General features: G+C 33.6%; 1 protein-coding gene across 1 annotated transcript in view; it reads left to right on the top strand.

Moving 5' to 3' along the window:
- The window catches only part of MYO16 (myosin XVI), a 727,392-nt gene that overhangs the window by 285,180 nt on the left and 419,474 nt on the right, over nt 1-22,738 (top strand). Inside the window, exon 10 of the mRNA XM_001375684.5 lies at nt 4,851-5,001. Within this exon, the coding sequence (XP_001375721.4) occupies nt 4,851-5,001 (151 nt within the window). The remainder of the gene's footprint in view (nt 1-4,850; nt 5,002-22,738) is intronic.

A 22,738-nucleotide genomic window follows, 5' to 3' on the forward strand; every position in this document is an offset into this window, starting at 1 on the left:
CACTTTCCCAGTCATAGCCCCACCAACCCATGTGACCAAGTGGTTGTTTTCTCTCTGTGTTTCTTTTCCCACAGTTCTTCCTCTGGATGTGGATAGTGTTTTTTCTCATATGTCCCTCCAAATAGTTCTGGATCATTACATTGCTACTAGTAGAAAAGTCCATTACATTTGAATTTAACTTCTTCTAAATAGTACATGGTACATACACAAAGATCAACCTTTTACTAGGGCATAGAAAATTTGCAGACAAATCCAAAAGAGCAGAAATAATAAATGTGACTTTTTCAGATCATAAAGCAGTAAAAATTAAAATTAACAAGGGCCCATGGTGTAGCTACCTACAGCAACATGGTGTTTTTTTAGTGGGTAGAATCTTAAAAGGGAAATTGAGGACAGAGAATATGGGTTGAAGATAATAGAACTTAAGGTGGAAAAACATAAAGAATGAACAAAGACACAGAGTGTTCTAGCATAGCATAAGTCTGACAGGGAGTTAGCTCTGATGTTGTGAGAGCTTCCTCTTAGCCTGGCATACTGATTTTTATTGAGGTTACAAGAAGAGGTGGAAGGGCAATTGATAATCAAAGGGTGGTCTGACAGATAAATTAACATTATGAGGTAATTGTCACAAGATTCAAGAGCTGGACCTTAATACAATTGGTATAGCTAATGCCTAGATCAGGATTTCATTTGACCTATAGCATATTAGTCTTATCTGATACAAATGCAAATGAGTGTTATTGGCAATACAAAGAGACTCTAATAGCTAGTCAGTCTTCTGAAGTATAGATGTGGGGAGGGGAGAATTTCACAAGGTTAAAGTCCTAATTGAACTCAAGGGCATTAGTCTGGTAACTCAAGAAATTAGTCTGGTAAATGAGCACATTGCTCATAAGAGGTTTTTGAGTACCTCTATAGTACTTTCAAGATTTGTACATGGCTAGAATCCTACATATTTCCTACACATAGAAAGGCAAATTTAAAGTTAAATGGAGACTAAATAATCAAATTCTCCAAAACAGGTGGGCCAAGAAAGGAAATAATAGAAACAATTACTGACTTCATTAAAGAGAATGACAATGAGGAGATATTAGGAATAAAATTAGGGGTTATGACTGAATATATTATATTAGTGGTCTCCAGGGATTTAAATTCCATCCCAATGAAATGCTCAAGTCAATATGGGCTTTTATGGTGGTTTATTTACAGTAGAAGGAAGAAAGTGAGGAGAAGGAGAAGAGGGAAAGGGTAGAAGATCTGCTCTGGGCCTGGCCTAAACCAAGTGGAGTTCAGAGGCCTCAGTCAAGGGGCCTTCTCAGAAGATTAAATCTAGTTCTCTTCCAGCCAAGAGGCCTCCTCCAAGATGAGGGGCCTCCTCAGAGGATAGTGCTTTCAGAAGGTCAAGGAAAAGGAGAGTCAACCTTCTCACTCACCAAGGTCCTTCAGGGAAATTGTCTCACCCTAACCATGATACAGAGCTCCTCCCAGTGACCTCCAAAGCCAAGTCCACCAAAGCTGCAAGCATGCCAAAACCTGCCAAAGTCTCCCAATGTCACCAAGAGAGAGAGCTCACAAGACCTGATGTGAAGTATATAGGCAATTCTTTACATCACTTCCTGTGTCTCACATCTGCCAGTGGTGGCTTAAGCTTGGTTTAGGACAGCCCAGGGGGTTAGTCAGTTGTTTCTGATTTGTCACTTGATAGCACATGCTGGTCATAGGTCATCCTCCCCTCCAGTTAATCCTTAAGTGGGGGTATATACATTCCTAGTTGCTAGAACTTTAAAGACTAAGCAGGGTGGAGTAAAACTAAAATTCACAGACACATCATATCAAAACCTATGGGATGCAGCCAAAGCAGTACTCAGGGGAAAATTTATATCACTGAATGTCTATATCAATAAAATAGAGAGGGCAGAGATCAATGAATTGGGCATGCAACATAAAAAATTAGAAAAATAACAAATTAAAAATATCCAAATAAAAACTAATTTGGAAATCCTAAAAAATAAAGGAGAAAATAATCAAATTGAAAGTAAAAGTACTATTAAACTAATAAATTAGAGTAGAAGCTGGTATTTTGAAAAAAAAACACAACAAACATTGATAAAATACTACTCATCTAATTAAAGAAAAGAAAGAAGAAAATCAAATTAACAGTATCAAAGTTGAAAAGGACAATCACACCTCTAATGAAGAGGAAATTAAGACAATTATTAAGAACTACTTTGCTCAATTATATGGCAATAAATGTGACAATCTAGGTGAAATGAGTGAATATTTACAAAAATATAAATTGCCCAGATCATAAGAGGAAATAGAATTCTTACACAATCCCATCTCAGAAAAAGAAATTGAGCATGCCATCAAAGAACTCCCTAAGAAAAAAACCCCCAAGACCAGATGGATTCACAAGCGAATTCTATCAAACATTTAAAAAACAACTAATCCCAATACAATACAAATTATTTGACAAAATAAGCCAAAGAGTTTTACCAAATTCCTTTCATGACACAAATATGGTACTGATTCCAAAGCCAGGCAGACCAAAACCTGAGAAAGAAAACTACAGACTAATCTCCTTAATGAATATAGATGCCAAAATCTTAAATAGAATATTAGTAAAAAGACTCCAGTGTGGTAACAAAGATTATTCACAATGATCCAGGTAGGATTAATACCAGTAATGCAAGGATGGTTTAATATTAGGAAAATTATTCACATAATTGACCATATCAGTCATAATCAAATCAACAGAAATCACAAGATCATATCAATAGATGCAGAAAAGGCCTTTAACAAAATACATCCATTCCTGTTTGCTTTAATATGCATCCCTTGGTTAAAGTTCTTCCAGGAATCCCTGAAACTACTGTCTTCATCAATTTATTACAGTATAATTGTTTTCCATTACATTTATATGACATTAATTTGTCCATCCATTTTCAACTGATGGTTCCTTCGTTAGTAGATAGTTTTGTTTTGTTTTTTACCATCACAATAAAGAATTTTTTGAAATTTAAAAGTAGGTATTATGGTACTATGGAAAGAGTCCTGGATTTGGTTAGATATATTGGATTCAAATTCTGTCTTTGCAAGCTATTATCTGACTAATGTGGATTGGTAAAAAGGAGGAAAAAGGTAGGGAAAGGAAGGTAGCTGGTAGGTACCCTTCTCTGGTAGGAAAATTGACCAGGTTTTCTTTTTTAACTATAACTAGGCTAGGGAATTAAATTAAACCAAGCCAGATTCTAGGGATGGTTAGATAGTTTTATTTGTGCTAGGAAAAGAAAAGTTTGGAAAAGCAAGAGAAAATTAGATCTCCTGCAACTACGCAGAAGCAAAAGGCTCTTTCTGGAGAAAAGGCCCTCCAGGGAAAAAGGTTCTCTGGGGCAAAAAGGGTCTCCAGGGCAAAAGGCTCTTCTTGGGAAAAGTTGCCAAAACTCACACTTTCCTCTTCTTTTATACTTTCTCAGACACCTCCCACAAAGGAAGTGGAACATGGCTGAGGAAGTTGAGGTAGAGATTACATCTCCCAAGGTTTAGAGCCATTTTAAAATGCACAGTAACCTTGGCCAAGTCACTCGATTTCAACTTTTCTCAATCATAAAATAAGGGCATTTAACCTTATGATTTCTAAAGCACCTTTCCAGCTATCAGTCTATAATCCTCAATATTTAATAACTATTAAAACAATTAAGTTTTTCAGTGCAACTGTTATTTTTATACTTCACACAAGGCATGCAAGAAAAATTAATTATCTGATTTTTACTAAAAATGAAATTTGTTATTATTGTATATGTCATATGAAAAGGAAGATTTCACTAATTAAATTCAAATAATGATCTACATATTGTTCAGTTCTTTAAAACGTCCAAAAATGTACTTCATGTTTTAAGAAAGCAAAACTAAGCAATCAGTTGCATCTTGTTGCAAGTGTAGTTAATGTTGTGTTTGAAAGAGAAGCCACTTCAATTTTAAATCAGAAGACTGATACAAAAGCAGTGGACTATGCACAATAAATATGTACATTTATTAGTTAGTTAAATATATATGTATTACCATTGGTTATTTTGTTATTGCGAAATTTAGTAAAAATAAATTCCAAGATATTTTATTAATGAAGTATTCCCTTATGTGTTAGACATTTATGTAGTGTTTATTTATCCTTGGAAAAATAACCATTGCAGAATCATACAATCTGGCAATAACACTTATTAGAACTTCCAAGAAATATGAGTAGGTTTCTTGCTTGAATTCATGTTGGATGGAAATAATGGACTCTATCCAATTTACATTATTGTCTAAATGAAGTCATAACATTTTTCATTTACTCCCATTGTGGAACACAGCAACATTTTTAATACTAAACTTTATTATATAATATGCTAAAGAATCCAAAATTATTCCATTTACTTAATATAAATAGATATTTTAAGAGATGCATTCTGTTTTTAGTAGATTTATGACCTTTCCTTTATTGAAGTGTTTGTAATGTATTATCATATTTGAAAATCTTGCTCAGCTTAGTCATTTGTTTACATATTTATTTATTTACCTATTTACCATAGTCAAATATAAATTCATTAAGATAATTTTAGCTGTTTAACTTTTAAAACCAAAATGAAAATATGAATTTCTATTTAACATTCTCCTTTCAATAGTAACTCAACTTCTGTAGCAACAATAGTCTTTAGTTCTCCAGCAGATGTCTCATTTTAGAATGTAAAGAGCCACTTTTTTCCTCTGTATAGAATTGCAGTTATACAGACTAGTTAATAGTCATAAAGGTTTGGGTCTATTGGAAAAATTAAAGATGACTAATTGTATTTTTCATTCTTTTTTTATAGCAGCCCACTGGTGTTACCAATTGCCAAGCAAGACAGTTTGCTAGAAAAAGACATCATGTTCAAAGATGCTGCAAAAGGCTTAAATAAACAACAATCTCAAGACAACACTCCTGAAAACATTACAGCAAATGTACCTGCCAAACTTGAACAGGTATTGTCTTTGCTTTTCTAAGACCAGTAGTGAAGCCTTTCCAAAGATTTTTAACTATAGAGACGGAGGGGTATAGATGAATAGAGGAAGGAAGGAAGGAAGGAAGGAAGGAAGGAAGGAAGGAAGGAAGGAAGGAAGGAAGGAAGGAAGGAAGGAAGGAAGGAAGGAAGGAAGGAAGGAAGGAAGGAAGGAAGGAAGGAAGGAAGGAAGGAAGGAAGGAAGGAAGGGAAGGAAGGAAGGAAGGAAGGAAGGAAGGAAGGAAGGAAGGAAGGAAGGAAGGAAGGAAGGAAGGAAGGAGGGACGGAGGGAGGGAGGGAGGGAGGAAGGAGGGACGGAGGGAGGGAAGGAAGGAAGGAAGGAAGGAAGGAAGGAAGGAAGGAAGGAAGGAAGGAAGGAAGGAAGAGAGAGAGAAAGAAAGAAAGAGAGAAAGAAAGAGAAAAAGAAAGAGAAAGAGAGAGAGAAAGAGAGATAGAGAGAAAGAAAGAGAGAGAGAAAGAAAGAAAAAGAGAGAAAGAGAGAGAGAAAGAGAGAAATAAAGAGAGAAAGAAAGAATGAATGAATGAATGAATGAATGAATGAATAGAGAATGGAATTTCTCTTCCAGAAGCTGAATTGAATAAATCTCTGAACTGGTGCTCTTTCGATATGAGCAGTGTTTTCAGAGTCTTGGAAGATGAGAAAAGTTTTTTACTTTTTGTATTTCTCTGATATAATTCTTGCTGAGTTGGAAACATTGAGATGATTCCCTTTATATTTATGTTTGTGTGTGCATGCTTTTAAAAATCATGTTACCCTGGGGGGGCAGCTGAGTTGCTCTGTGGATTGAGAACCAGATCTGGATTTGGGAGATCCTGGGTTGAAATCTGTCCTCAGATACTTCCTAGCTGTGTGACCCTGAGCAAGTCATTAAACCCCCATTGCCTAGTCCTTTCTACTCTTCTGCCTTGGAACCAATACACAATATTGATTCTAAGATGGAATGTAAGATATTTTTTTAAAAATTGAAAAAAAATTGTTACACCACTCACATTTGGAAACCTACATATTTATATGGTTTCATTTGGATTCATATTAATGAAATAAATGCAGAACCGTACTATCTAACAACCTAACTATTTCAGGTTTAATGATACTGCTATTGCTATCTTTTTGAGTTTTAGAAAACACTATCCTCTCTTCATCAATCACATTCTTGTTTCATAACTCCATTCATAATGGAGAGCCCAGTAATACTTCGCCTCTGGTCTTGTATTAATTGGGCTATTTGATATGTAAGATAAATTCTTCACCTGATTTCTCCTCTAGATCAAGAGGTCAATTCTGTTCATACCTAGGCTTGGTTTTACAGGAGGTGGAGATACCGCTCTAGTCTAGAGAAAGCCTCAGGAGGTCCTGTCCAAGCCTGATTTAAAAAAATGTGTAGAAAGCAATTTAGTTCTACAACATACCTTAGATTATGGATCATTAACCTTGGTCTATCTTCAACCTAATGGCCTAACCCAAATTTGAAAAGGCACAGAGATAATTTGTTGAGAGTACCCTCACTGCTCTATTGCTACATCTAATTTTAAGTTATCATTATCCCTATGGTGAGCTGAGGTATGAAGACATTAAGCAACAATGTCCTGAGAATAAAATTCTGTCTGTCTGCATGTTCAAAAAGAAGACAGCCCCCCTTCATGCTCCCCTGGATTGATCCTTTAACATTAAGAGAATAATGTTATTTTATTCATTCTCAGAACAAATACATTTATTTTTGTTGTTAGGGTTTTATTTTCATTTGTAATTAGGTTTTTTCCAGATGTGTTTATACATATTGTATGTGTGTCTACATATGTATAATTTTTATAATGTGCTATGATTTCACTTTTACCTAACTTTCTAAACTTTTGGAAATGTTTTTGGTATCGATATGGAAAATCTATGTGTATTAAATCTATATAAACATTTTTCCTTTACTGATTTATCACATAAATACTACATGTAGACTTTCAAAAACATTTGTAGGAAATATATAATACTAAATATGTTTGTATATTAATAATAATAAAAAACTTTTTCCATCTGTTATAGTAAAATGCCCAAGAACAATTTCTGAAAGCTGAGGTCATACTTTGAAGTTTAATTTGCTTTATTAACATTTTTCATCATTTTCTTAAGTTTAGAAATCAACAAAAGAATAAATCAAGTCTTGATGTGTAATGTTTGCCAGTTTTCTAGCTATAAATGCTCACACTTAAAACTACAACAGTTAGTTCTCATGAAACAAGAACTGGCTCTAGCACACTCCTGGTTATAGTTTACCAAGTGCTTTCTTCATGACTGTCCTATTAGGCTGTTAATACTCAATATTCTGGATCTCCACCTCCTTTCTCTATATTCTCTCCCTACATGATTTCATCTGCTCCCATGTGTGTCATTATTACCTCAACCCAGATGATTCTAGAACCTATGCACCCCTTTTTATTGTTCTTGTCTTATTTTACAGTTATGTCCAACTCTTCCTGACCCTATTTAGAGTTTTCTTGGCAAACATACTGGAGCAGTTTGCCAGTTCCTTTTCTAGCTCATTTTAGAGTTGAGAAACTGAGACAAACAGGCTTAAATACACATCTGAGTCTGGATTTGAACTCGGGGAGATGAGTCTTCCTGACTCCAAGCCACTATGTACTATGCCAGTAACTGCCCTCCATTCTAAAAGTCTCCTTAAACTTTACTTCTATTTTTCCCTTTGCATTATGGATAATTTTGTTTAAGCATTCCAATGAAATCTCAAAATCAAATTGTCTTGTACTGAACTCGTTGTTTTCCCACATAAACCAATTTGCCCCTCACAATTTAACTAGTTTTGTTAAGGGCAACCTCAACAAAGCTCTCTAGCTCTTCTCTCTTAGCTAGTCATCCAGGTTCAAAGACTAAGTCATCACTGAGTTTCCCTTCTCTCTTCTTCCTTTGCTGGTGCCCAAGTCTTGTCAATTCACTCTCTAAATAATTTCTCACACGTCGCTTCATTATAGCACTAACTGCTACACACTAACACTAGTTCTATAATGGTCCATGTGTTATTTTCACTTCTTACTTGAACTATTACCATAGTCTTTAACTGGTTTCCATATTTGCAGTCTCTCTTTGTTCCAATTCCATCCTTTACATGGGTGTCAAAATAATCTACACAAGGCACATATCTTTTTATGTCATTTCCTTGTTCAAAACCCTTGAGTTTTTCCATGTTGTACCCAGGAAAAATTTCCAATTCCTCCACTTAGTATTTAAGAATTTCCACAGCAGACACCATAGTGGGCTCACTGCTGGATTTTGTTCTTGGGAATATCTGAGTTCAAATCCCACTTCAGACTTCCACTAGATCAGTGACACTGGACAAATTTCTTAACTTCTTTCAGCCTCAGTTGCCTCATTTGTAAAAAAGGAAATAATATTAGCACAACTCCTAAGGTTTCTGTGAGGATTGCATAAGATAATATAAAGTGCTTTGCACTTTCTTATATTAAATATATATGTAATTATAGTATATATACATATTTATAATATTAAAGTACAATTATACAGAAATATTAGCTATTGTTATATGTCCTACTTAACTATATCAATTAGATTTCATATTTCTTTCATGAACTCTACTTCCAACTTTTAGCTTTCTGGACTTTTCCCAGGACTCAACATGTGCTCTCTTGTCAAAGGCTTTTGCCTAACATGTTTCCCATTCCTGGAATTCAGTATCTGCTCTTTTTAGCTTTGTAGAATCATTGTAGTCTTTCAGTGTTTAGCTCATACTTCATTTTCAGTATAGTATTCCTTGACCCCATACCCTCTCTTTTCAACTCTTTTATTTCCTCTTGTTCTTCACCTGTTATCACATTTATCCCAATGTCTCTTTACCTTGTATTATGCAGGTGGTATTTGTATGCATATTATGTTCTAGCATTTATCTCCCTTCCAGTAGAATGTACCTTTCTTAAGTTACAGTTTATAGAGCTTTTATTTTATATCTATTTCTATTATATATCACTTGCTTAATAAATCTTTGCTTATTGAATTATTCACTGTTACATAGTGAAATGGAATTGAAGAATTCAATTGGAGCCATTCCATGGCTCCAAGTCCAGTCCTACTAACACACTATCTCATTTTAAAAGTAAAATAATGGAAAAGTAGAGAAAAGAGAGAATATATAATTTGACAGTTAATTATCTGGTTTACCTAAATTTCATTAATATTTGTAAGATTTTTTTTCTGACCAGAATAATTACCAGAACCCAATAATATTTGTTATCTGAATACCAACAGTTCTACTAGAACTGAAAAAAGATGGTCACCAAATTGGCTACAGGGTAATGGGATAGACACAGAAGAAGATATGTGAATGACTTACAGATATGCAAATATAAACATATACACATGTAAATATACGGTACAAATATGCATAAGTACATATTTGTATTCACCCTCCCATGCACATATAATGTAAAGACATTTCCACATCATGTTGAGATATATATATATGCACATATCTAAGCACATATATGTATATTTATATGCATTTATGTGAATGCATTGTGGTGTGAATGTTTTCAGTGTGTGTATATACACAGATACATTCACATATATATATTTACATGTTATGCCTTCCAACTCTTCTCAGACAAAGCCAGAGCAAAATGGAGATCCTAAATGACTGTCTTCCACTCTTTTATGGTTTTCTCTTAAAGAGACAGTTCTATTGAGAAGACTTCTGCTCTTAAAGAGTCAGAATAAGATAAATATAATTTCTTATAACAATTTATGTATTTTTGTTTATTTTTTGTTCATTTATTTGTTTATTTTTGCCACAGCAACTCTCAGATACCATCAATTCATTTGTCTCCCAAATGAGACAATTTAAAATATATTGTCAACAAAATCAATAAATGAATGTCACTTTGTCATTATGGTTGCTAAGTCATAAAGGGTTTGTGATCTTTGGTTAATTAAACAATGAGCATTTTAAAGCATTTAGTACATGCTAGTATCTATGCTGTTCATGAGGAATACAAATACAAAAAATAAAACAATACCTTTTCACAAGGATCTTATATACTAATGGAAGAATCAATAAGTACACGTATCTACAGAATAATCACAAAAAGAATGAGTATAAAATAATCAAATATAATGATTTTAAATTTTGTAGAACTTCAAAACTTGTTTTTGAAGAGATTATTAAAACTCTCATTGAACTAACTCAGAAAGATGGTCCTGAACCTTTTCCTGGAAAGGAGCTACTGAAGAGAGGCAGAGAGTTGTTGGAGAAATCAAGAAAGATTTCATTGTAGCAGGTTATATTTTAGCTACATCTTGAAGGAAGGGAGGAATTCAATTAAGTTGAGTTGAGGATTGCATATATGCCAGTACAAAGGCATGGAAACAAGAGTGAGAGGGGACCAGTTGTTTTGGATCATATTAAGATGATGTTGGGATATAATGTTCAATAAGGCTATAAATAAAAGTTTGGGACAGATAGTAAAAGGCATTGATAGCTAAACATTGAAAAATTAAAATATTTCCTCATGGAAACAACAGAGGTCTATTAAAGTTGATTAGAAAAGGTAATTAATCCATCCTTAAGGAAAACACTTTGGCAAATAATTTGTATGATGAATTGGATTGGAATGGTGGAAAAACGTCATCCAATAAAAACACCTAGAAGGCTGTTGCAGTTATTTAAGTGAGGCATAATGAGGAACCGATCTAAGATGGTAGAGGATATGGATATGAGAGATATTGTAAACACCAAGATTTGAAAACTGGTTTGTGCTGTCAGGTGAAGGAATATTGAGTAATCAAAAGTACTAAGGTCATAAGCCTAGAAATCTGGAGAAATAGTGGTACATTCAACCAAAAATAGGAAAGTTTAGAAGAAGGAGAATTTTGCAAGAAAAATTAGTTCAGTTTTTGACATATAGAATTTTAGATATCTCCAGAACATCCAGTTTGAACTGTTCAATAAGTAATTGATGATTCAGAACCGAAGCTCAGGGAAGAGACTGCACATATTTATATAGAGCTGTGAGGCACATATATAGAGGTAATATTAAACTCATAATAGAACAAGAAATTGCCAAGAAAAATAATACAGAGAGTAAGAGAAGAGCATTTATGACATAACCTTCGGGATAATCCAAAGTTAAGATAATGAGCAAGCAAAAGAGGCAGAAAAGGATACAGGAAGAGGGAGAAATCAAAAGAGAGTTATTAACAACCTAGAAAAGAGAGAATATTGTATAGAAGAGGAAATGGAGTTCTACAGTACTAATTTCAGCAGATGGGTCAAGAAGGATGATAACTGTTGGGGAGAAAAAAATTTATCCATTAAGATAAAATTGAGTACTACAGAGAGAACTTTTCCAACTGAGTGATGAGGTCAGCAGCTAGGTAGTAAAGGGTTAAGAAAAGAAAGAAGGGATGTTGAGAGCTTTTTCACTCACATTGGTAGATATAGGGAGAACTGCAGGACAATAGCTTGAGAAGATGGGTAGCATCTAGTGAAGTTTTTTCCTCCTTTTTTTAAGTATAGGAGTAATTTGGCCATGTTTGGAAGAAGCAAGTAAAGAAAGAATAGTTAGGGAAAGATAGAAGTTAAACGCAAAATGGATGACTATAGTTGCAATTTTCTGGAGAAGACAGGAGGATTTGGGACCAAGTGCACTTGTAGAACAGTGGCTTTGGGAAGGAAAAACATCCCATGGGGATGAAATCACAGATCATTTTGAGAAAAAATATGTTAATGACACATATTCTGAAACTATCTGTGCCATTAATTTGACTTTTAAAAAGTATAGAATTCCCTCCAATCACCTTTCATGAAATATATATTTGCTGCCACCAAGTGGTAGTGAATATTTGTGCAAAACCTGTAAATTGGTCTGAAATTATCTATTTGGCTTCCAGGCATCCAAAGACGTAATGACTAGCTATCACTACATGCATATGACTTTATTATTAGAAAAACACTAAAAAAGTTCATTGAATCAAAAAATGAAAACTTACAGGATAGCATTTTAAGAGGTATGCCAAAATGAATAGAAACTTACTTCATTTTTACTTTAATGCATCTTCTTAATCATTTCCTATGTCCATTTTTTTTAATGGGCAAGATGGCTTTAAAAAATAAAAATGTAAAAAAACTGAGTAGGAAAAGAGAATGTTTAGATTCTGTTATTAATGCTTCTACTTGTATTTAGGAGTTATCTGGCCATCTATTACATCAACATTATTATACCTATTCAGCAAATGTAGCTGGTTTGTCTCAACTTCCCTTTCTCCTTTTAGGGCTCGTTAGTACTTCTATGATGATAGGGCTATCATTCTCCTATCATTATAGAAGTACTAACTGTTTTCCTTTGCCCCTACCAACCTATTGTGATCTTGTATAAAGTAAATTAAAATCTATGAGCTTCATTTTCTTTCACATAGGAAATGAATAGTTTGTGGCAGACAATCTATAAACTTTAAAATAAAATTCAATGATCCTCTAGGTCTTGTAGTTTGAGTAGTTTTATTAGTTTACCTGATTTATGTCCTCTTTTAGCCCTCCTAGGAATTTCTGAGACCTCGGGTACCATGCCTGGAAGTTCCTGGGTATCACTGACTGAATTTTAACTTTCCGGGCATAGACAAGGAATTCCATATCCTTTTTATTTCTTTGATAGGAATGGAAGTGATGTGCTTTTCCCTTCTAAAAATCTTCTGTCACATAACAGTGGATATAGATATTTCCCAGTCTTGAATGAATTTTTGTTTAAAGAATTTCAATGGAACATTAAATTTATTTTAGCTCACTAGAGTACATCATAATGATGCTCATCATCATCACTAACATCTATCTTTCTACCTATCAAATGCTTTAAGGATTACAAAGTACTTTACAAATATTGCCTCATTTTACCCTCCTAACAACCCTAAGATAAAAGTGCTATTATTATCTTCATTTTACTAATGTGGAAACTGAGGCAGGCAGTGCTTATTTAATTTGCCCAAGATCATAAACCTGACTGACTGAAGCCAGATGTTTTGGGATGAAAGAGGGCAGATTTAGACTCAAGCCCAATCCCAGCACTGCATGAATGAAGGGATAGAAGGAAAAGAAAACAAATATAACAAAAACAAAATCTCACCAATAATTACTTCTTTGCCTGAACAATAAACTGCTTAAAGTACTGACCTCCCTAACTGTTTGAATTGCCATCTGAGTGATCCTGGGCAAATTACTTAGCCTCCATTTGTAAATGGGGATAAATAACACCACCTGCCCCACAGGATTGTTGTGAGGCTCAATTGAGATACATTTTGAAAAGTGTTCAGCACATAGTAAACAACATAATAATGCTTATTCCTTCCCTTTCCCCCCAAATGTAATTAAAAACATTGAAACATAAGCTAATTCTCTTTAGGCTCATTGTCCCCCAACTAGCAGTCAGACAGTCAGCTAGCATTTATCATGAGCACTCATTGTGACAAGGTCTGCCCTCCCCTGCCCACCTGGGTTTCCAGTCTAGCTGCTTTCAGGGCTAGGTCCCCAGGGGTCCTAGTCAGCTCCCAAGAACCTAGAGGTGCCCCTTACTCACTCTGGAGGTGCCCCTCGCTTGCTTGCTGGTTCTGGTATGCGCTGGCTCTGGTTCTGGCTCTGTAGGTGGGGTGGGGGAGGGTGGATCTGCTTGTGTTTGGGTGGAAGCTTTTTCACCCTCTTATAGTGTGGAAATGCGCAAATCCCAGGTACCTTCAATGCTATGCCCTACTGTACAGTTCCTCCATTATTCTGAAAATGATTTTTAAGATCTTTTGAGGTAGTCTTTGTTGGTGTGTGCTGGGGAGAGGAAGTGTCCCGTGTCTAGACTGCTGCCATGCTTACCTGGAAGTGTATTTAGCTTACTTCTGAATAGCTTGGTTTGTCTTTCTTGCAAAAGACAAAGGTACTTTTAGGTAATTCCTTCACTTATTTGTTCAGTTTGTTATAGAGACTCGAGCTCAAAGTCTATTCTTCCCTGATATATTATTGATATTATTACTATTAACATTATCAGCATTAACAACCCCATCATGATCCACCTTGCTTTTATTTCCTTTTAAATATATTTCATGTTGAAATGATTTCAAGACTAGTGACTAAACTAATGATCAAAAGTAGAGACTATTATTGTCAAACTCAAATTGAAATGGATCCATACTAATTTAGACAACCACAAATTAACAATCAGTATTGTATTATATTTTAATTTTATTTTGTTAAACATTTCTCATTGTTAATGTTATTCAGCTGTATTTGAGTGTTTCACAGGTAGAAAGCATGAGTTTGATAACTGATTTAGATCATTTAATGAGTGTATTAAATAACTACTTTTTGAAATTGCATTAAATATTCAGGAAGAAACCCATTTTTGGTAGACAGAAGGACAGTTATGCTCAAGAAATAGCAAGACAATACGGACAACGTGTGCATCATCCTTTTTCACATCATTTGATTTTATTCTGCATATTTTGGAAACTTTTCATTACACCTTTTTCAAAAATTATGTATATTTGATGTACTGACATCTCTTTTATTGATCAATAAATACCAAGAACAATCTTGTCTATGACAATAATCCAGGTACCAATTTATTGTTAGAATATGAAAAAACATTTGGAGAATTAATATTCTTAGAATGGAGATTGGTGGTGTGTTAGTTTTATAGTGAATTTCCAAAGGCATTATTTTTCTGGTTAACAGCACTTTGGACCTTTCTCCTAATATTGAGGCACATATTATTTCATTTTCCCAATAAGACTATTTTTGTCATAGCCACTATTGATTATATGTTTTGGCAATTTGCCTCTAATAATATTTGTTTGATTGAAGCCACCAGTATTACAAAAAGCCAATTACTTCATTTGGTTGGATAATTTCAATTATGATCTGCTGGGTCAAGGTTAATCCTTTCAAATCAAATAATATTTGTATATTCATCTTTAAGAAGATAAGAGCTAAACCTTGGAATATTCATAAACAGATTGACTGACTTCTTAGCAATTAGCAGAAATTTTAATAGATATTTTACATTAAAAAGCAAAAACTTCTGAGCATAAGCAGCGTCTCTGTGCTGCTTTGAGTTATCATCAGTGATATTCCATCCAGTCTGTATTAGAAGGGATCATGGGTTATTTAATTTTTCATTAAGGTAGGAAGAGCCATTATTCAGATTTATGTTCATATATTATTAACAGAGATCATTAGAATATTTCACATGGTGTTTTTCAAATAGATCATGTATTCATACTCAATGTACTATGTAGATGAAGCTCTCTCAGAGCGAGTACTGGGCTTTCCAGCAAGTGGATTGAATGCATGCATTTTAATAGGAGTTATTAAGCAGATTTTTAAAAACTGTGGGTTTTGAAAAACTGTAATTGTTCAAGCCTAATATGTACACACAAGATAGATGGATAGAGAGATAGATAGATAGATAGATAGATAGATAGATAGATAGATAGATAGATAGATTGTATTTGATTATGTATTTTGGAAGGTTGCCCCTAATTAGGTTAATAATATATGATAATATATATTTAATATTATTGAGTCACTCAATGCCCTTAATAATGTTTGTAACAGATATTAATTAATGCTATTAATTGACGTGAGATACAAAGTTTCTCTCCCCCATTTAGGGATGCAAATGACAAAGCTAATGATGCCTTCTATTTAGTCTATAAATATATATGCAGTGTTCCAGACTAAAAACTAAATAAGCCTGCTAGGAGTTTTAAGTTTTACTAATCTCTAAGAAAAGACCAAAAGATAGGTTCAGTGTAATTATCACCTTTTATACTTTGTATATCCTCTTCTTCCTACCCTAGATCCTCTATCTCTATTTCTCCAATGATTCTTCCTTCATTCCTTTCTGTTACTTTACTATTCTCCTTTGCTGCTTTTCCTGTGTCTCAGCTCCCATATCTATTTATCCTCATCTCCCCACTTTCTAATGTCTCTTTAGCAAATCACTGCCATAATGACAAATCCATCCCACTACCTATTTTTGCATGGACTTTCTTAGCTCATTGGTTATACAGAAACTAGTGGTGAGACAGATTTTGCCTTGAAGTGATAGCTTGCTGTTCTCTCTTGTAAACTATGGATTGACTGTTCTGGTTGTATACTAGATGCTAATAGGAACAACATATATGCTTTCTCTGGGGTAACAGCTGTACCACTGATCAGAATTTCTAAGAATACCAATGAGATGTCTATGATATCCCTTTCAGGCTTGGAAGAACAAATGTTGAGCTGCTTTTAAGGACATTTATACATAAAATTTGCATGCGGATAGTTGGAGTTTTACTTTCAGGACAGATTTTATTATATTTTGTGTAAATAGTTATTTTGAACTAAAAAAAAAATTCAGCACAGAATTCCTTGGGAATTGGAGTTGTGTTTTGATTGCCCCCTTAAATGTCTCCTTTGAGAATTGAATATGCATTTTGGCTTGCTAGTGTTATCTCCCTTTTCCCCACATTATTTTTTTTAATTTATACTATTTATTTCACATGATACTAATGGCCTATAAATATTTTTCTTATTGTTGCTTTGGGAAAACACTAAGATTCTAAGAAATGAAAAATATATACAACCATCACTAAATAAACTATAATCATATATCCACCCATACATTTTTATATTTGTATCTTTCATAAGTGAAGAGGAAAGCGGTAACCCAATAACAATTGGGAAAACATTTTCATCTTTTTTCTCTTATGCTGATTGTAGATTTGCAATGTTTCATCCATGTTCTTTTCTGTTTTCTCTTGGTCCGAGGCAGATATATGAAGATGGAGACCCAGGTTGCTTTACCATTGCAACATGTGTGTTTTCTGGCACAGGAATGAAAGCTGTCTAGATTTAACTATCCTGTGCATCTGTGCCCTTTGTGGTATGAAATAAAAATTTTTTTCAAGTATTTTTTTCAAGTATTTTCATTTAAAAGATTCCCCTATATTCTTGCTTTTTAAAAAATATTCTCTTATATTCTTCCTCATTCACCATAACTAAAAAAGACTGAAAAGATAAATAGCTAAACTGTTTTTAAGTTTTGTAGACCAAACACGATGGCCTTTGTGTTTCCTAAGTCCATGTTATTTTATTTTCATTTAAAGGCTTTCCAGAAATAAATTTTAAAAATACTGCTTTCCCAATTCTAGAAAATAATACTTAATTGTTTAGAGAATTGGGACTAAAGTCAGGAAAAGTATACTTCAAATCTGGCTTCAAATGTGTCATAGTTATGTAACCCGAGGCAAATAACTTAACCTCTGATTGCTTGGTAAAAGGAGCCATTAAATCCACTTGGGAAAGAAAAGGCAAACCACTGCATATCCTTGCCAAGAAAATCTGATGGATAGCTACGGTCGGTGGCGCATGAAGACATGAATAAATGACTGAACAACAACAGCAACACGCATGTTTAGGGGTAATATCTTTGTGATCTTGGAACAGAATAACACTTTTTCTTCTCCCAAAAAAAGAACAAATATAATTTTGGTCAAATCAGTACTATTTTTATCTGTATTAAAAGGCACCACAAATATATGTCATTTTCTTGGATATTTTATAGTAAGAAACTAATTTAAAGAACTCATGATTTTAAGCAAGGCAACTTCCATTTATTAGGCACTTAATGCATGATAGTTATTGTGTTTTATACTGGGGAAACTGATAAGTAAAAAAAAAAAACAACCACAGTTACTGGGCTACTGGAAGAAGATGCCATGCCGAGGACAGCTAAAAAGTTTTGAGTAAGGGTGTTGAAGTCTGGAAACTCAAATTCACACCAGCAGGATGAGAATGAAGACTGGTTGACCTAATCACCTATCCAAAATGGAAGCCCAGAAGGAATTCACAAGTAGCAGAAGGGTACCAGAATGTCTGATAAATGTTCCAAGGTGAAGTCGTTCTAGGATGATACTGCAACAAAGGTATTTAGCAGGGGTTAAGGATTGTGCTCAATATTGGAGAAATAGACAGAAAGGTGAGAAAGTCTCCGATCTCAGGAGCACCCCTTAAACAGGAGGAGATATCCCACTCAGGAATATTCATCTATAGGAAAGCTGGAAAAATTCATTGATCCTTAAGGAAATGGAGCAAGACAATTGACTAAAAATCTTTATTAGTATCCTTTGTACTGATAAAACCATGTAAATTCATGTTGTTGACACCGTTTAACAATATTAAGGACTTTGGTATTAAGAAATAGATGTTACATTTTTTTTTAAACGTAGAGGCAGCTAGGAGACAGTGATAGAAAGCAAAGCCTGGAGATGGGATGTCCTGGGTTGAAATCTGGCCTCAGATACTTGATTAACTGTGTGAGTATGGGAAAATCATTTAACCCTAGTGACTTAGCTCTTACCACTCTTCTTTCTACCTTGGGTCTCATACTTAATATTGATTATAAAAAGGAAAGTAAGGAATTGTTAATTTTATTAATAATAATAAAAAATACTTTATTTTTATAAAATTTATATTTATATAATATATATTATTCATATTAATAAATATTGAATTTTATTAATAAATAATATGTATTGTTTGTATTTTTATAAATTTATAATTTAATAAAATATTAATTTTTTATTTTTAATTTAAAAAAGAAAGAAATGGATATTGCTCTCGAAGAATTAGTAGCTACAGTACCTGAAGTGGCCATTGTCAGGTATGGGAGATATAGGAGTTCTTTTGGACAATTGCTATGGTGGCTGGAATGGATATAAGCAATTATTATAGCACCATCACACTTATTATTTACTTGACTTTGCCACTAAATAATAATTCCACTAATTAGTAATTAGTAAAGATCTTATCTCATTCATTTAATTTCCAAAAGCCTCTAGGTAAAATGAATAGACTGAATAAGACAATTATGAATAATCAGTAAATCATGAAAATTAGACCTGGAAAGGGCCCTATTTAGAAAAACTGTCTCACTTTCTTTCTGTCTGTCTTTTTGTCTGTCTGCCTGTCTCTCTCTCTCTCACACACACTGAGACAGGTTAGGTAACTGAGACTGGGATAGATTAAAGGGAGCTAGCTACTCAAATAAATGAGTGCCTTACTAGCACATACGTTTCCTGATTTATAATCCAGCATTCTTTCTTAGGACACGATCTCAAAAGGGATTTTTTTTAGTATAAAAATTCCATGTATTGTAAAATATAAAATTACTAGTAAATTACTCATCACGAGTGGTGCTGAAGTTTCAGTAGAAAAATATTGTAAGCTACCAAATGCTATATCAAAGTGATTTATTCATATCACAGAATCTAATTAATTTTGCTATATACAGGGCAAGTCATTCTAAAATAAAAATCTATAGTTGTAAAAGGTGAAATTTTCTGACATTTAAAGAATGACACCTAAAACAAATTATAAGGCTCTTAAGTTAGGTCAGAAGTGAAGTAATATGGAATAAAGAATAAAGAGTTATCCTAGGACAGGTTCTTACTGTGGAAGAAAGAGAACTACCACTACTTTTTTTTAAACTCTAACCTTTGGAGGTAAGAGTTTGGACAACATCTCAAATCTCTGAGACTCTTCAGAATGAAATGAAGTGTAAAATGTTAAATAATTGATATTGAACAATACGAAAATTGTTTTTGACAGCCTATGAGATGAGAGAAGAGTTGAATCCCTGTAACTTCAATTTTTATCAACCCAGCAAACATCATCTTTGAATGACACTGATGAAATATTTAAGTAAGGAATCCCCAGCAGAATGTTGTTTCCCAGCCTTAGCATCACAACAAGTGTGTTTCTGGCACAGAGATAAAAGCTGGCTACATTTAATTATCCTGTGGATCTGTGTCCTTTCTGATATATATCACAGTGTTCTTTTCAAGTATTTTTATTTTAAAAGTTCCTTTATATTCTTCCTCATTTAAAATGTTCTCTTATATTAATTTCATTCATCACAACTAAAATGATTTAAAAACAAATCACAAAGCCTTTTTTTAAGGTCCCCAGACCAAACATGGTGACCTTCATATTTCCTATGTTCATGTTATTTTATTTTCATATAATGGCTTTCCAAAAACTTTATTTTCCCTCTATCACTAATATCTAACAGCTGACACACTTCAAGAAAAAATCATCTAAACTAGTATATATAATTGACAGCTATTCTGAAACTCTAAAAGTCCCAATTTAGTCAAATTTAAGGTCATAATATTACAATAGACAAGGGAAAATTCGAGGAGGTAAAATGTGCTTGCTTCATAGATGTCTCATAGGAATGAATAGGAATTCTATGAATTTTGAAAAGTTTAGCTCATTGGAAAAATAGTTTAGATCTAATTTTACTTTCTCCCATTTTAGCAGATTTTTTTAAGTTATATTTTATTTGATCATTTCCAAGCATTATTCATTAAAGACATAGATCATTTTCTTTTCCTCCCCCTTACCCCTCCACCCCCCATAGCCGACGTGCAAATCCACTGGGCATTACATGTTTTCTTGATTTGAACCCATTGCCATGTTGATAATATTTGCATTAGAGTGTTCATTTAGAGTCTCTCCTCTGTCATGTCCCCTCAACTGCTGTATTCAGGCAGTTGCTTTTCCTCAGTGTTTCCACTCCCATAGTTTATCCTTTGCTTATGAATGGTGTTTTTTTTTTTCTCCTAGATCCCTGCAGATTGTACAGGGACATTACACCACCACTAATGGAGAAGTCCATTACGTTCGATTATACCACAGTGTATTAGTCTCTGTGTACAATGTTCTCCTGGTTCTGCTCCTCTCGCTCTGCATCACTTCCTGGAGGTCGTTCCAGTCTCCATGGAATTCCTCCACTTTATTATTCCTTTTAGCACAATAGTATTCCATCACCAACATATACCACAATTTGCTCAGCCACATTTTAGCAGATTTTTAAAATACTCTTTGTCCTTACTCAAGACTTTAAATGATCCAAGATCAATTGGACATATATTATTTTGACTCATAAAGAATCTGGTCATCCATATTTGTATTTATTGCACATATTGTATTGTACATATTTGTATTTATTTCCCACATCTTTTCATAAATCCTCCATGGAGACTATCTCAAATGCATTAGAGAATTTCTAATTTAAAAAAAAAATGTGAATTTTAAAATTACAGCCCACAGAACTTTCTCCTATCATTCATCGCTTTTACTTTATGATTGATCAACCTCTCTCTCAGTCAACTATAATTTTTAAAACACTTGAAATATGCCAAGTGCTAGGAGTTGTGGACACTGATATAAAATTGAGGCAGTTTTTGTCCTCAGGGAGGTTACTTTTTTAGGAGAGTCATATATCTGAAAGTGTTATCCAAAGAATAGGCAATCTAAGCAGTGAAAGAAATTCTGGCTGAAAACATTGAGCAGTAGATTTTCCTAGCATTTTGAAGAGCAATAGAAACATTTATTTGGTCATTATTTTCCTTCTCATGAAAAAGAGATTAGTATATATATATATATATATATATATATATATATATATTTTTTTTTTTGTGGAGGAAAGGGGTTGTGTGTGGTGGCAGCAGAACAAATGGTAATTTCCTGCCTAGAATGGCTCCACCCTAACCTCCTGATAGTTAAATTTATGAAATAAAATCATTGCCTGAGAGACTTGTAATGTATACGAATGGAGGGCTAAGAGATGAGAACTTGTAATTTTTTTAATTTTATTTTTATCAGTTATTTAAATCTAACCTTGTAGTTAAATTCCTATAATTTGTGTGTCTTTGAAGATAGATTCCTAAGGTTTTTTTTTTAATTCTGTGGATATTTTCAAGGTAATTTATCTCTTCCTGCTGCTTTTGTTTAGTAATATACAGAAATGTTCATATTGTTTCTTCTGCAGTATTCAGTTTGTGTTCTCTAAGTATAAGCATCTCATCTGAAAAAACCCAATTATTTAGTTTCTTCTTTACCTTCATTACCTTAATTTCTTTTCTCCTTTTTTCTATCAGTAGCATTATTTCAAATAACCCTGATGAAAATGTATATCCTTGTTTCACTCCTGATTTTGCTGGAATAGTCTCTAATTCTTTTGCATTACATATGATTCTGATTTTTAGTTTTAGATACTTACTACTTATGACCTTAACGAAAGGTTGATTTATTCCCATTGTTTTTAGTATTTTCTTTGTTGGTGGGGTATTTTTTTCCAACTTTTTACATGTTTAAAAATTATTTTTTTCTATTGTGATTGGTGTGGCAAATAATATTAATAATTTCATAATATTGGAGAAAATGCATTATTGATAAAATTTCAACCTGGTAATAATATATTAGTGAATATCCTTAGATAAAACCTTATTTAAAATTTTTGAATCAGTATTTATTCCTGTAGTTTTATTTTTCTACTTTCACTTTCTCTGGTTCAGATATGAAGACTACATTAGTATGAAATAAAGAATTCAATAGGATCCTTTCTATTTCCTATTTATGCAAATAATCTGTATAATATTGGAATTAATTCTTCATTCAAAAAGTTATTGATGACTTCCGGTCAAGGTGTAGAAGCAGTGAAAGTTCAGACCTCCGAAACCCTTCCCTACCAATCGCAAACAAAGTGCTCCTAGGCCACCGAAATTCAAGCTGAACAACAGGATAGACCTGGGGAAACCTCCTCCTGGACCTGGATCAAAAGGTACCGCACCCCAAAAGCCAGAACCCTAGATC

The sequence above is a fragment of the Monodelphis domestica genome, chromosome 8 (genome assembly GCF_027887165.1).
Source record: "Monodelphis domestica isolate mMonDom1 chromosome 8, mMonDom1.pri, whole genome shotgun sequence".
NCBI lineage: Eukaryota > Metazoa > Chordata > Mammalia > Didelphimorphia > Didelphidae > Monodelphis > Monodelphis domestica.